At 39.6% G+C, this 14,260-nt stretch overlaps 1 protein-coding gene across 6 annotated transcripts in view; it reads right to left on the bottom strand.

Annotated features, from left to right (window-relative positions):
* FLACC1 (flagellum associated containing coiled-coil domains 1) overlaps positions 1 to 13,837 on the bottom strand; it is a 119,776-nt gene extending 105,939 nt beyond the window's left edge. For 2 of the 6 annotated variants that reach the window (XM_073633263.1, XM_073633266.1), the window contains exons 1-3: positions 13,661 to 13,835; positions 6,327 to 6,452; positions 5,320 to 5,397 (exon numbers count right to left, since the gene is read on the bottom strand). In XM_073633263.1, the coding sequence (XP_073489364.1) occupies positions 5,320 to 5,397; positions 6,327 to 6,430 (182 nt within the window). In that variant the 5' untranslated portion in view covers positions 6,431 to 6,452; positions 13,661 to 13,835. Of the gene's footprint in view, positions 1 to 196; positions 617 to 5,319; positions 5,398 to 6,326; positions 6,464 to 13,660 lie in introns of those variants that run through there. The other 4 variants (XM_073633265.1, XM_073633267.1, XM_073633264.1 and 1 more) reach the window with 4 other exon arrangements.
* Positions 13,838 to 14,260: the final 423 nt, after the last annotated feature.

Consider the following 14,260-nt stretch of genomic DNA (forward strand, 5'->3'; position numbering starts at 1 on the left):
CATTTGTAGCTTCTCCTTATAACATGTCCCCACCATATCTTATTTTTCAGCTGCTGCTATTATTTATTACAGGTATTTATATAGCTCTGACAATTTATGCAGCACTTTACATACACAGTATATTGTACATTCACATCAGTTCCTGCCCTCAAGTTTCTTACAATCCTAAGTCCCAAATTCACTATAATATACATACCAGGGGCAATTTAGGCGGGTGCCAATTAACCTGTCAGCAAGTCTTTGGAGTGTTGGAGGAAACCCACGCAGGCACAGGGAGAACATGCAAACTCCAGGCAGGCAGTGCTGTGGTTGGGATTCAAACAAATGACCCTAGTGCTGCCAGGCAGAAGTTCTAACCACTTAGCAACCATGCTCTTCCTTTCTTCTCAGCTGTTCTTCTTTTTCTTGAGTTGAATATTTCCTCCTTCTGGCTCAGCCATCCTTTTCTTCCTTTCTATTTTGCTTTCCTTCTCCTCATTCCTTCTCAAATGTCTGTTTTTACATCTCAACTGTCCTCCTCCCTTCCAAACTATATTTCAGCTACATCCCTCTCAAATTTCCTTTTCCTTCTTTCTTCTGAGCTGCATATCATCTATCTCCTTCTCAGCTATTCTTTCCCTCCAATTTTATTCAGCTGCACTTCTGCTCCTTCCTTTTCAACTGTCCTCCTCCTTCCTTCTTAGCATTCCTTCGGCTTCCTCTTTCTGAACTGTCTTTCTCTTTCTTTCCTTTAAGCCAGGGGTCTTCTTGGGCCACACATGAAATACACTAACAATTAGGATAGCTAATGAGCAGAAAAATTCAGGCAGATTACAAGTCTCTGATATAGATAATGTACCTATCATCAGAGTAATAAAACTTCTTTGTTTTTGTTTTTTGTATTTTTTTTTAATTATAAAAGTAAAAAAGGGCAACACAAAACTAGTGGGATATTTGACATTGTTTTTGATGTAGCAATAACTCTCGGTGGAGCTGCTAGATTAAAGCGGGCTGTTACCTTCACTCTCGATACCTCTGTTTCGGGTCTAGGGTTCCTTTGAGTTTACCTCTGGGCGATGCAAGCACTGAACACTCGAGTATATTTTCCAATGCTTTAATGAACAAATAAAGGAAGTAGCAGGAAAGAGGCAGAAGGAAAGCTGCAGGGAAGCTCAAATACCTTTCCGAAGTATTCTTCAGAACATTCTTTGGAAATGAACACTTGTAGTTGAATAGTCTCCCCCTTTTGTAGGATCTAACCTTTGCTCGCCTGGATAGGCCTCTCTCACTTGCCTAGCAGACAGTACGCAGCACAAACAAAAGTCTCTGCCAAAGACTTGTTTGGAAGGAAACCCGTACGATCCTCTGCCACAGGATGTATTGGTTTGCGATGAATGTCAGACACAGTACTTGAACCTTTAAGCCAACCCGGAAGTACTATGTAGTAAGACTACTTCAGGATACGTCCTCCAACCGAGTCACCAGGCCCCTCTCCAGACCAGCACTCTGCATGATCCTTCCATGACGGGTCCTCCCCTGGGATCTCCTCGGTTGTCCAGCTTCTTCACTCAGGATAGACAGCTCAGGACCGTTCCTCTGCTGCTGTGGTAGGCCCCAGACAGGCTTCTGGGCCCACCCACACGCCGCAGCGGCGTGGGCCTCCACGAGGTGGTACTCTTAACACATACCTGTCAGCCAGGAGGGCCAGCAGGTGGCTGAAAACGAACCCCAAAATATGGCGTCTGTCCCATAAATACCCTCTCCCAGAATGCAACTCGGAGGACCACCTCCACCCAGTTATCCCCGGGACAGAGGAGCACTCATACTCTTCAACACGTTGCTTTCCAACACTGGCCCATGGTGACAACGACACCCACCGGCACAGTGTGGAACCACATGCAACTCAGCCAAGCTGGAACAGAGGCAAATCTAACTTCCTCTAACAAGTGACCCACTAGATTTACCTATCAGCGGTAGATTAAAAATCTACCAGCGCTACATTGATAAACTAGCGCATCAATATCTGGTTCGATGGATGTAATAGCAATTCTCATTGAATTCTCAGATATTTTGGTTCTAATTTTGCGCTTCATGTGCTTCACCCTTAAAAATAGTCGAGATATTTTTCCTTGGGGAGATATACCTTATAAAACTCCAGTAAAGAGACACTGTCAAATTATTCCTCAGCCAGCTGTGTTCCTTAAGTGTAAATGCATTTTTACAAAAAATTCCCCCCAAAAAATCAACATTTTTAACCACTTCCTCACCCGCCCATAGTAATATGATGCCCACAGGGGGAATCTCCCATCCCAGGTGGGCGTCATATGATGTCCTGGACATCCCGGCCGTCTAGGGGGCGCGCGCCCGCCGTGTTGCTTGGGACCCGGTGTCCACCCGCGATTGCCCGTGAACACAATAGGACCATGGATCTGTGTGTGTAAACACTAAACACACAGATCCATGTCCTGTCAGGTGAGAGGAGACAGATGGTGTTTTCCCAGTACAGAGGAACACCGATCGGTCTCCTCCCCTTCTGAGTCCCCTCCCCCTACAGTTAGAATCACTCCCTAGGAAAAATAATTAACCCCTCGATCACCCCCTAGCGTTAACCCCTTCCCTGCCAGTCACATTTACACAGTAATCAGTGCAATTTTATAGCACTTATCGCTGTATAAATGTGAATGGTCCCAAAAATGTGTCAAAAGTGTCTGATATGTCCATCACAATGTCACAGTCACGAAAAAAAATCGCAGATAGTCGCCAATTCTAGTAAAAAAAAAAAAAAATGCCATAAATCTATTCCATATTTTGTAGATGCTTATTTTTACCAAAAACATGTAGAAGAATACATATCGGCCTAAATTGAGGAAAAAAATTTGTTTTGTTTTTTTAATTTGGGATATTTATTATAGCAAAAAGTAAAAAATATTGTGTTTTTTTTCAAAATTGTTACTTTTCTTTTGTTTATAGCACAAAAAATAAAAATCACAGAGGCGATCAAATACCACCAAAAGAAAGCTCTATTTGTAGGGAAAAAAAAGGACATCAATTTTGTTTGGGTACAACTTTGAACGACAGCGCAATTGTCATTCAAACTGTTACAGCGCTAAAAGCTGAAAATTGGCCTGGGCAGGAAGGGGGTGAAAATGCCCCGTATTGAAGTGGTTAAGTAAGTTTAAAATTTTGTGTTGGGCCGCATCAATAGCCATCATGGGCCACATGTGGCCCTTGGACTGCCGCTTGGACACCCCAGCTCTAATCTGTCCTGTAGGATCTTTCTCAGTTGTCTGAGTTGTTCCCCTTTTGGGCTGTCATTCTGTTCCTTTCTTCTAAGCTGTCGTTTCACTACTTTCTTCTAAACTGTCATTCTGCTCCTTGCTTCTGATCTGTTATTCATCTCCTTCTCCTCTTTCCTTCTCAGCTGTCCTTTTCCCGTCTCGGCGGTCTTTCTGTTCTTCCTTCTCACCTTTCTTCCATTGTCTTAGAAATCTGTTCCCTGTCCTAATCATGCCTTTCAGTAATCTTTTCTTTAAAATATTGTCTGTTTTTAATTTTTCATGTCTCACTGAATACAGTTTTTCTAAGCATGTCATTTTTTTGTGAATCTGTTGCAAAAGTTAATGCATTACTTCCTGTTGTAAATTGACAACTCTAGGGGCTCATGCATACTGAGCTTAAAAAGACACCACTTTTAGAGGCATTTGGTTTTTTTTTTCTTTTCTGCCTCTATACGCCCCTCTATGTTAGCCTACAGTATGTCTGTGCACGATATTGCGTACACTTCATTGTTCTGATCTATTTTTGGTAACAAGTATAAGATTTGTCACTGCATACCCATCGCTATCTTGGAAGGTCTTATGTAAAGGACAGCTGTAAGCTGGAAAAAATGTCCAAAATGTTTGATAAAAATTACTTAAAAAAAAAAAAGAAGAGGATCATTTAAAGTGGAACTTCACTTGCTTAATCAACATTAACTAATTTTAACCCCTTCCCGACCGCCGCACGACGATATAAGTCGGCAGAATGGCACAGGTGGGCAAAGGGGCGTACAGGTACATCGCCTTTAAGATGCGGCATTGTGGGCGCGTGCCCTGTGCCCCGTGACCACGGGTCCCGCAGACTTGATGTCCGCCGGGTGCCCGCGATCGTGTCACGGAGCGGAAGAATGGGGGGATGCCTTTGTAAACAAGGCATTTCCCCGTTCTGTCTAGTGATATGACAGAGATCACTGTTCCCTGTCATCGGGAGCAGTGATCGCTGTCATGTGTATAGTAGCCCACCCTCCCCACAGTTAGATTCACTCCCTAGGACACACTTAACCCCTTGATCGCCCACTAGTGGTTAGCCCCTTCCCTGCCAGCGTCATTTACACAGTAATCAGTCCGTTTTTATAGCACTGATCTCTGTATAAATGACAATGGTCCCAAAATAGTGTCAAAAGTGTCCGATGTGTCCGCCATAATGTCGCAGTCCCGATAAAAATTGCAGATCGCCACCATTACTAATAAAAAAAAAATTTGCAATAAAAATGCCATAAAACTATCCCCTATTTTGTAGACGCTATCATTCTTGCGCAAACCAATCAATATACGCTTATTGCGATTTTTTTTTTTTTTTTTTACCAAAAATATGTAGAAGAATACATATCGGATTAAACTGAGGAAAAAAATATTTTTTTATATATTTTTGGGGGAAATTTATTAAAGCAAAAAGTAAAAAATATTGCGTTTTTTCAAAATTGCTGTTTTTTTGTTTATAGCGCAAAAATAAAAACCGCAGAGGTGATCAAATACCACCAAAAGAAAGCTCTATTTGTGGGAAAAAAAGGACATCAATTTTGTTTGGGTGCAACATCGCACGACCGCGCAATCATCAGTTAAAGCGACTCAGTGCCAAATAGCAAAAAGTGCTCTGGTCAGTAAGGGGTTAAATTCTTCTGGGGCTGAAGTGGTTAATCCTTATGCTGCACACCTTAGTAAATAGATAGGAACGTATATTATATTTACTTGGTTTTAAACTTTTTTCTTTACATTTCTTCTGACAAGCCTGCCACTATTTGCAGTGTTTTTATTATTAGGGTCTTTATTTTTTGAAGCTTTGCATTAGAGTGCCAAAAATGTTGACATGATGGCAAACACAATTAGAGTTTATATACACTCTGTAAGACCCATAAAAAACATATCTTAAAATGGAGAAATTAAATGTACTTAATCATTCAGAAGGCTATGCATGCGTAGTAAAAGTAAATGTCTTTTTTCTCTAGTACATTTGTGCCAGCCTCTGTAGTTATAGAATTAAGAAGCAAACAAGTAGAGCTTGAAGTTGATCATTAGAACATACTTGGAAAGCATAGATGATTTAGCAGACATTGGATCTCTTCTTGGGTCTCTGATTGCAGCAGAATAGACAGGAGAGGTTCTGTACAGAAATAACATACAATTAGAGCTCTGGTTGTGGTAACTTTGGACAAGCTTACATAAATGTTGCTAAGTAGATAATTATTAGGTAGTTTTAATACTTGGTATCTGATTACATTCAATACAAATAACTAACAACACCTGGTCTAATTTAAATACATAAAGTTTTCAAGCCATACAAATGTGTTGAAATAAATCACTTTGTAATGCATTTGCTGTGAAGCGAATTAAGTTGTAAAGAAATATAAGGTGAAATGCTTCCCAGCCCTAGGTACACATCTATGTACAATAATTACTGGCAACCTGCAATCCATCCACTTCTGTATCTTGGCATGATTCTTTTTAAAGCTATATGTCACTCAGGTACCACAATAATTTACTGCTAGAGTGTAACAGATAACATCTTAGTAAGGCTGGCCATACATTATACCATTTTACTATAAAATTTTCCTTCAGATTTACCAAAACCATATAATATGAGGTCAAACCTAAACACTGTGAATTTGCATGTTAGGCTCTTGCATTACATAGTTGAAGGTAAATCTAAAGGAAATTGAATAAGAAAATGGTATAATGTATGGCCAGCTTAAGTCATAAACTGTCAGAAACCAAGAGAGGCTGATCCATGGGGGAGGGGGGGGGCTGCTTGCCCACCAACATGCAGGAAAATCGTAATCAGTTACAGGCAGTGAGAGCATGAAAAGCTGTACTGTATCGCTGTTATACATTTTATTTATAGCGAGATTCACGAATGGATTGTATTGGAAAGCAGAAACATTCATGATCAGGACATCAGTATCAGTATATCAAAACACACGAAAAACAAATGATTTGCCCATAAATCAAAATTTTAAAAGGAACAGAAAGATTTTTTTATAGAACAAAGATTTTGTTAAAGAATGAGAGAACAAGGGTCACGGGTTGATTTACCTTGGTCTATTCCTGTTCCCAGAAGGCATTTCCAAAGGAGAGTTCCCATTTTTAGTCCCTGAAGCCACATGTTGGGCCCAAGGAAATAGCTTTTCACTGGACATGATGCTTCGAAATCAGCTACACCTGTAACAAGACTCAGAAGAGTATGGTAGAATTAATAACTTTTTAAAGGATTCTATATTTTGTAATAGATTAAATAATGAGACACCAATACATGCACTGATATGTTTATTAATCCTTAGTTTACCAAGGTATGTTTAGAAGCATCTTGGTACTAAAAGGGATTAAAGCAAGTTCATGGCTGCTACTGTAGCACCAGCAGTGGTTCCTGCACTCTCCCATTTCTCTGGGGAGTCTTGGATCGCAGTAAACTGCTGAATCTTTCAAAACAGCGGGAGACTGGGAATCCCCAATCTGCCCTGTGATTATTGAACCCAAAAGAGATGTATATTATGTTACTTATGGGTTCGGAGCTGTCAGTCCCTGGCAGTAGCTGGAGAAGCAGTTAATCAAGCGTGATCTGTACTTGGTTAACTGCACTGCAGGGCAGGTGAGACATTGGGAGTCTAATAGGCCTCCAATGTCTCCATAAAGAGGATCTGTCACCTGCCTATGGTATCACATAGGGTAATAGTTGGCAATAAATTTAAACTAAACTAACTTCAAAAAAAGAAATTATAATAAAATAAATAAAAATAATAAGTAAAAGAACAACCGTCACCACCATACACATCCAAATGAAAACGCGTACATGTATGTAAACCTAAATCCCAATTTATAATAAAAACAATATAAGAAAAAATATATAATAAAATATGTATAAATAAAACATTTCTCCCAAATGCTGTTATAAGAGTAAGCCTTTATGATACCCTCAATCAAATTTTTTAAGAATATTGCCCCGTACACACGATCGGACTTTCCAACAACAAAACCGTGAACTTTTGTCCGAAGTGTGTTGGCTCCAACTTGTCTTGCATACATACGGTCACACAAATGTTGGCCAACAATTACGAACGTAACATGGTTTTTCAGCTCTTTGGCGCCACCCTTTGGGCTCCTTCTGCTAATTTCGTGTTAGTAGAAGTTTGGTGAGTGTTGATTTGCGTTTTTCTTTTTGCGTTTTTCATTTATCGCTTTTCAGTTTGTTTCTGGACAGCCGTTTGTCAAGCAGACATGTTGCAGAATCGGAGGAGATAACGTGTTATTTATTATTGGCCTTGGAGTTATTGCTTTGACATTATTTTTTGGGTTGAATAATAATGATTTGATTTGGTATATTTTCTATATTTTTGGATGCATGTCTATTTTTTTTTTCTTATTTTTTTTAATGCACAGTAAAAAAATTGAGGAGAATAATACTTGGCTATGTGTTTTACTTCAAATGACATTTTGGGAGTAGGCAGTTACATTTTATAAAATACAATGTAAAATTAACAAGGGACACCAACATAGTTGTATCTTTGATCTTAAAAACGACAGGAGAATGATGTTGTGGTAACTTGCCCAAAAAAAAAAAAAAATAAAGCATAATAATATTATTCTTGATATCACTAGAAAAAAAAAAGCCTTTGAAACTTTGTTTACAATGACTCCATCAGTATCATCAGCAAAGCAGCTTCATTATTATCCCATTAAAGAAGAAGAGAATTGTGCGCTGCATTTTGAGATTTCATAATTTGCCACGTCACAAATGTTAATTCTCCATTACGAACGCTAGTTTACAAGACCAACCACTTCTGCTTCTGAGCATGCGTGGACTTTTGTGCGATGGACTTGTGTACACACGATCTGACAACAAACATTTGTTGGAGGAAAATTTGAGAACATGCTAGACAACATTTGTTGGCGGAAAGTCCAACAACAAATGTCCAATGGAGCATACACATGGTCGGACTTTCCACCAACAAGCTCACATCCAACATTTGTTGTCGGAAAAGCTGATCGTGTGTACGCGGCATAACACTGACCCTATGTAAAATGTTCTCATCTAGTGCAAATGATAGTACAATGCAGTAAATAAATATAGCATAGATTCCACTGATTAATAAAGTGCAATTTAATTTGTATACGGTGCCTTGAAAAAGTATTCATACCCCTTGAAATGTTCCACATTTTGTCATGTTACAACCAAAAACCTAAATGTATTTTATTGGGATTTTATGTGATAGACCAACACAAAGTGACACATAATTGTGAAGTGGAAGGAAAATAATAAATGTTTTTCAAAATGTTTTACAAATAAATATCTGAAAAGTATGGTGTGCATTTGTATTCAGCCCCCTTTACTCTGATACCCCTAACTAAAATCTAGTGGAACCAATTGCCTTCAGAAGTCACTTAATTAGTTAATAGAGTCCATCTGTGTGTAATTTAATCTCAGTATAAATACAGCTGTTCTGTGAAGCCCCCACAGAACAAACACAGGTTTGTTAGAGAACCTTAGTGAACAAACAGCATCATGAAGGCCAAGGAACACACCAGACAGGTCAGGGATAAAGTTGTGGAGAAGTTTAAAGCAGGGTTAGGTTATAAAAAAATATCCCAAGCTTTGAACATCTCACGGAGCACTGTTCAATCCATCAAAATGGAAAGAGTATGGCACAACTGTAAACCTACCAAGACATGGTCATCCACTTAAACTGACAGGCCAGGCAAGGATAGCATTAATCATAGAAGCAGCCAAGTGGCCCATGGTAATTCTGGAGGAGCTGCAGAGATCCACAGCTCAAGTGGGAGAATCTGTCCACTATTAGGGCACTTTCACACTGGGGTGGGCATCAGTGGTAAAGCGACGCTATTACCGTCGTTTTAGCCGCGCTTTTTGGCTGCTAGCGGGGCGCTTTTAAACCCTGCTAGCGGCTGAAAATGGGTTAAAAGCGCCTGCAAAGCGCCACTGAAGCAGTGCTTTGCCAGCACTTCCCATTGATTTCAACAGGCAGGGGCGCTTTGGGAGTGGTTAATACACCACCACCGCTCCTACAGTGCCTCAAAGATTTTTTTTAGCGACCTGCCAGCGCACCGCCCCAGTGTGAAAGCACTCAGGCTTTCACACTGGAGAGAGAGAGGCGCTTTGCAGGCCCTATTTATAGCGCTATAGCACCTGTAAAGTCCCTCAGTGTGAAAGTAGCCTAAGTCGTGCATTTCCACAAATCTGGCCTTTATGGAAGAGTGGCAAGAAGACAGCCTTTGTTGAAAGAAAGTCATACGAAGTCCTATTTGCAGTTTGCGAGGCGCCATGTGGGGGACACAGCAAACATGTGAAGAAGGTGCTCTGGTCAGATGAGACCAAAATTGAACTTTTTGACCTAAAAGCAAAACGCTATGTGTGGCGGAAAACTAACACTGCACATCACCCTGAACACACCATCCCCACCGTGAAACATGGTGATGGCAGCATCACGTTGTGGAGATGCTTTTCTACAGCAGGGACAGGGAAGCTGGTCAGAGTTGTGGAAGATGGATGGAGCCAAATACAGGGCAATCTTAAAAGAAAATGTGAAATAGTGTCACCGGCGCAAAAAATAATAATATAAATAAAAAATATATTTACAAAGTCTATCTGCTGCAGTTAGGATATTCTATACCTTGTATAGGGAGGAATGTGTTCAAATGGTGTAACTGCGCTAATCCAAACAAATACTTATATACTATTACCACTAATATGGTGTTTTATACCTTTATATTTTATGTGCCAACCTAACTCTTTAAAGTGCAACGTGACAATAAAAGTGCCAATTATTGTAAAGTGCAATCAGAAAAGAATCACAATTTTAAACCGTAAACATATAATATTAATCTCAAATGTCCATTGCCTTTTAGCATGTATATTCTAAGTGCTCATGTGCTTCAAATTTCATCCGTGCTGAATAACCATGACTTATCACCCCTTCTTGTGCCACCACCACCTTCTAAAATTGTCACTCACCAGAGCCTAGAAAAAGCACGGATGAAATTTGAAGCACATGAGCACTTAGAATATACATTCTAAAAGGCAATGGACATTTGAGATTAATATTATATGTTTACGGTTTAAAATTGTGATTCTTTTCTGATTGCACTTTACAATAATTGGCACTTTTATTGTCACGTTGCACTTTAAAGAGTTAGGTTGGCACATAAAATATAAAGATATAAAACATCGTATTAGTGGTAACAGTATGTAAGCATTTGTTTGGATTAGCGCAGTTACACCAATAGAACACAATCTCAGAAGAAAACCTGTTATGCCTTGTACACACGGTCGGAATTTCCGACAGAAAAAGTGCGATGGGAACTTTTCATCGTATATTCCGACTGTGTGTAGGCCCCATCTGACTTGTTACGTCGAAAATTCAGGCGGACTTAGAGAACATGTTCTATATTTTCCAACGGAACAAATTCCTATCGGGAAAACCACTCGTCTGTATGCTGTTCCAACGTACCAAAAATGACGCATGCTCTGAAGCAAGTACGAGACGGAAGTGCTCGGTCTGGTAAAACTAGTGTTCGTAATGCAGATAGCACATTCCTCACACTGCAAATTCTGTGATCTTTTAATGCAGCGCATTCTTTTGTTCTTTATAATGCTAGAATAACGAAGTTTTTTTGCTGCTCATATTTACACAGAGTTCTCACAAACTTATTTCTTTATTATTTCTTGTGATATCATGAATAATCTTTTATTTTTTAAAAGCTAGATCTCCATAATAATGTTTAGAATTATTTTTTATAGTCCTCTTTTTTTTTTTATTTCATCAAGATCTCCTTTTTTTTGGATTATTGAAAAATAATTTTCTAATGATCTCCATATATATATATATATATATATATATATATATATATATATATATATATATATATATATATTTTTTTTTTTTTTTTTTGTGTCAAGTTACCACAATGACATTATTATTTTGTATTTTTTAACCTCAAGGAGGTTGGTGTCTTTTCTTAATTTGACACTGTCTTTTGAAATGTACCTGCCTACTCACAAACAAACTGTCCTTTTTGTAGAAAAACACATAGGCAAGTATTTTCAGAAAATAAAATATCCATTTATTCTGGTTAACAAAATAAAGAGGAAGGCAACGCTGGAGAAACTTTTGGAATTTGCGAAGCCTTTTGGCCCCCAGGGCAGACATCAAGTTTGTGGGAAATAAAATTGTTAGCTTGAGGAGTCCATATAATTTTGAGCCCAATCTGGTCCTGGACCCCCAGAGATCAGGACCAGCAGCAGATGACATATATGTCCCCAGGCTGTGGTACTACACCAGCCTGCATCTTCTGTCAGACCAGACTGAACCCAAGCCATCACTTTCTTCTCTCCTTACTGCAGCCTTCCCTCCATGCTTTCCTGCACCCTTCCCTGCAGCCTTCCTTGGAGGCTGTGGCTCTGGAGGTGGACTTGTGGCAGGAGGAGGAGGAGGATGGGCGAGCTCACATACGTGTCTGTTCTCAGTCAGCTGGCCCCTCAACCCCTTCTGCAGGACCTGAATAATGGCAGAACAGGTCTCTGGAATAATGATCCCCAGAGCCTGGGGGGAGATGCCTGTAGAGAACTTGAGGTCCTGTAGACTTCTCACAGTCGCCAAGTACCGTAACATGGTGACTAGCCTCTGCTCCGGAGTGATGGCTTGCCGCATGCAGGTGTCCTGTCTGCTAATGTAAGGGGTGAGCAAAGCCAACAGACAGTGAAAAATGGGTCCGTCATCCTGAGAAAGTTCCTGAAATCATCAGGATTATTCTCCTGAATCTCACACAGCAAAGGCATATGAGAGAATTGGTCACGCTGGAGTAACCAATTCTTGGTCCATGAACTCCTCCTCACCCTGTTCATGGACTGGGCTTGGGTCAAAGCTAGAACCCCAACACCAAGCCCCCTCACAGCACGAACTCTACGACGAGTACGTACCCGCAACATGGCTTCACAATGGTCGGCTGGTCAGAACGAACTAACAGAACGCACTGAAGAATAGCAAGGCCTGTGAAGAGCGAGCTGAAAATCAGAAACGAGAGGACAAGAACTCACTGAAAAACAGATACAAACTGACTGCACACACTGAAGAACAGATACAAACCCACAAGCACAAACTGAAGAGCAGTAACGATCGGAAAAGCATGAGTCTGAAAAGCGCAAATCGTCTCTCACCAAACTTCTACTAACACAAGATATACACGAGATTAGCAGAAGAAGCCCAAAGGGTGGCACACTGGCTATTGAACTTCCTTTTTCTAGTCTAGTCGTACGTGTTTATTCCGACGGCAAAACCGGTCTTGTGTACAGGGCATTAGAGTCTGCAAAGACTTGAGACTGGGGCGGAGGTTCACCTTCCAGCAGGACAATGACACTAAACATACAGCCAGAGCTACAATGGAATGATTTAGATTAAATCATATTCATGTGTTAGAATGGCCCAGTTAAAGTCCAATTGACAATCTGTGACAAGACTTGAAAATTGCTGTTCACAGACGCTCTCCATCAAATCTGACAGACCTTGAGCTGTTTTGCAAAGAAGAATGGGCAAAAATGTCACTCCCTAGATGTGCAAAGCTGGTAGAGACATCCCCAAAAAGACTTTCAGCTGTAATTGCAGCAGAAGGTGGTTTTAAAAAGTATTGACTCAGGGGGGCTGAATACAAAAGCACGCCACACGTTTCAGATATTTGTAAAAAAAAATGAAAACCATTTATCATTTTCCCTCCACTTCACAATTATGTGTTGGTCTATTACATAAATTCCCAATAAAATGTATTTATGTTTTTGGCTGTAACATAACAAGATGTGTAAAATTTAAAGGGGTATTAATACTTTTTCAAGGCACTATATAACCTACAAAGCGTCATAAATAACTAAATAAATTATGTAAAAGCAAACAGTGCAGCAATTTTTAATGTGACATGCCAAGTTTGACAGGTAGCCTATAAAACTCTCAAATGTAAGTGAATGGGTCCACGCTGCAACTGCTTAGCTCACAGTTGGGGTACAATCTTACAATGCAAAATCCCCATTCAGATAAAAAAGAAACAAAAAAACAAAAAAAGAACAGACTTCAGGAGGTGATAGCATCGCCTCCTGAATGCCTGCAAACATTGTCCTCTAAAAAGCAATCCATCGCAGATCGCTTTTTAGGGGGGCAGTAAACATGCTGCTAGTGTGAAAGGAGCCTTTTATGGCAGTTGTTTATGATTCAGCATGTTATCCAGTTACGGTTTAGATCTACTTCAATTATGCAATGTGTTTATTAAAACAGTTACTAACAAATTCTGATCAGACCTTACTGTAATAGTACAGATATATTATATACAAAGTGACATACTGAATTATTTGTTAACATAAAGATTGTACTCACTTTTGCAACGACCACAGGCTCATCTTATCTAATAAAGGAGAAAGTGTTTAAAGTCCTGAAAACTCAACCAGGGAAAGAAATCAAATATTGCTGCTTGAGCAAGTCAGGTTTACATGGTCACCTTAGAAACAATAAAGCGTCACTTCACTGGCTGCATTGTCACACTGCACAGCTCTCAGTCCAAGTAGACTGTCTGTAGTTAACCTCTTTTGTGCCAGAGGGTACAGGTCTGTGTACAAGCTGTAATTAAGGTTTCCGGTCATACATTAAATGATTGAAAAGCTCATTAGAAGCATTCTATTACTATATACTGTAACAATAACTACAATGAGTATTTTTTTTTTTTTTTTTAGAAAGTTACAAATTATTTGCCAGCTAATAGGGAGGACTATGACCAGGCTTTATTGTATGCAATAGTTAATTTGCAGTCCACTAGACACAGAGTTGAGATTTTGCCTAGCCCTAAGACTGTGAATCCGTACATTTAACCGAAAAATGCATTTGAATACAAACAGCAGTAATATCGCTGCACATTAACGTATTTGTCTCTTAAATATCTAAATGGTAGGAAAAAAAAACAGACAGCTACAGTAAAATTTT

The sequence above is a fragment of the Aquarana catesbeiana genome, linkage group LG06, assembly GCF_042186555.1.
Source record: "Aquarana catesbeiana isolate 2022-GZ linkage group LG06, ASM4218655v1, whole genome shotgun sequence".
Classification (NCBI taxonomy): Eukaryota; Metazoa; Chordata; class Amphibia; order Anura; family Ranidae; genus Aquarana; species Aquarana catesbeiana.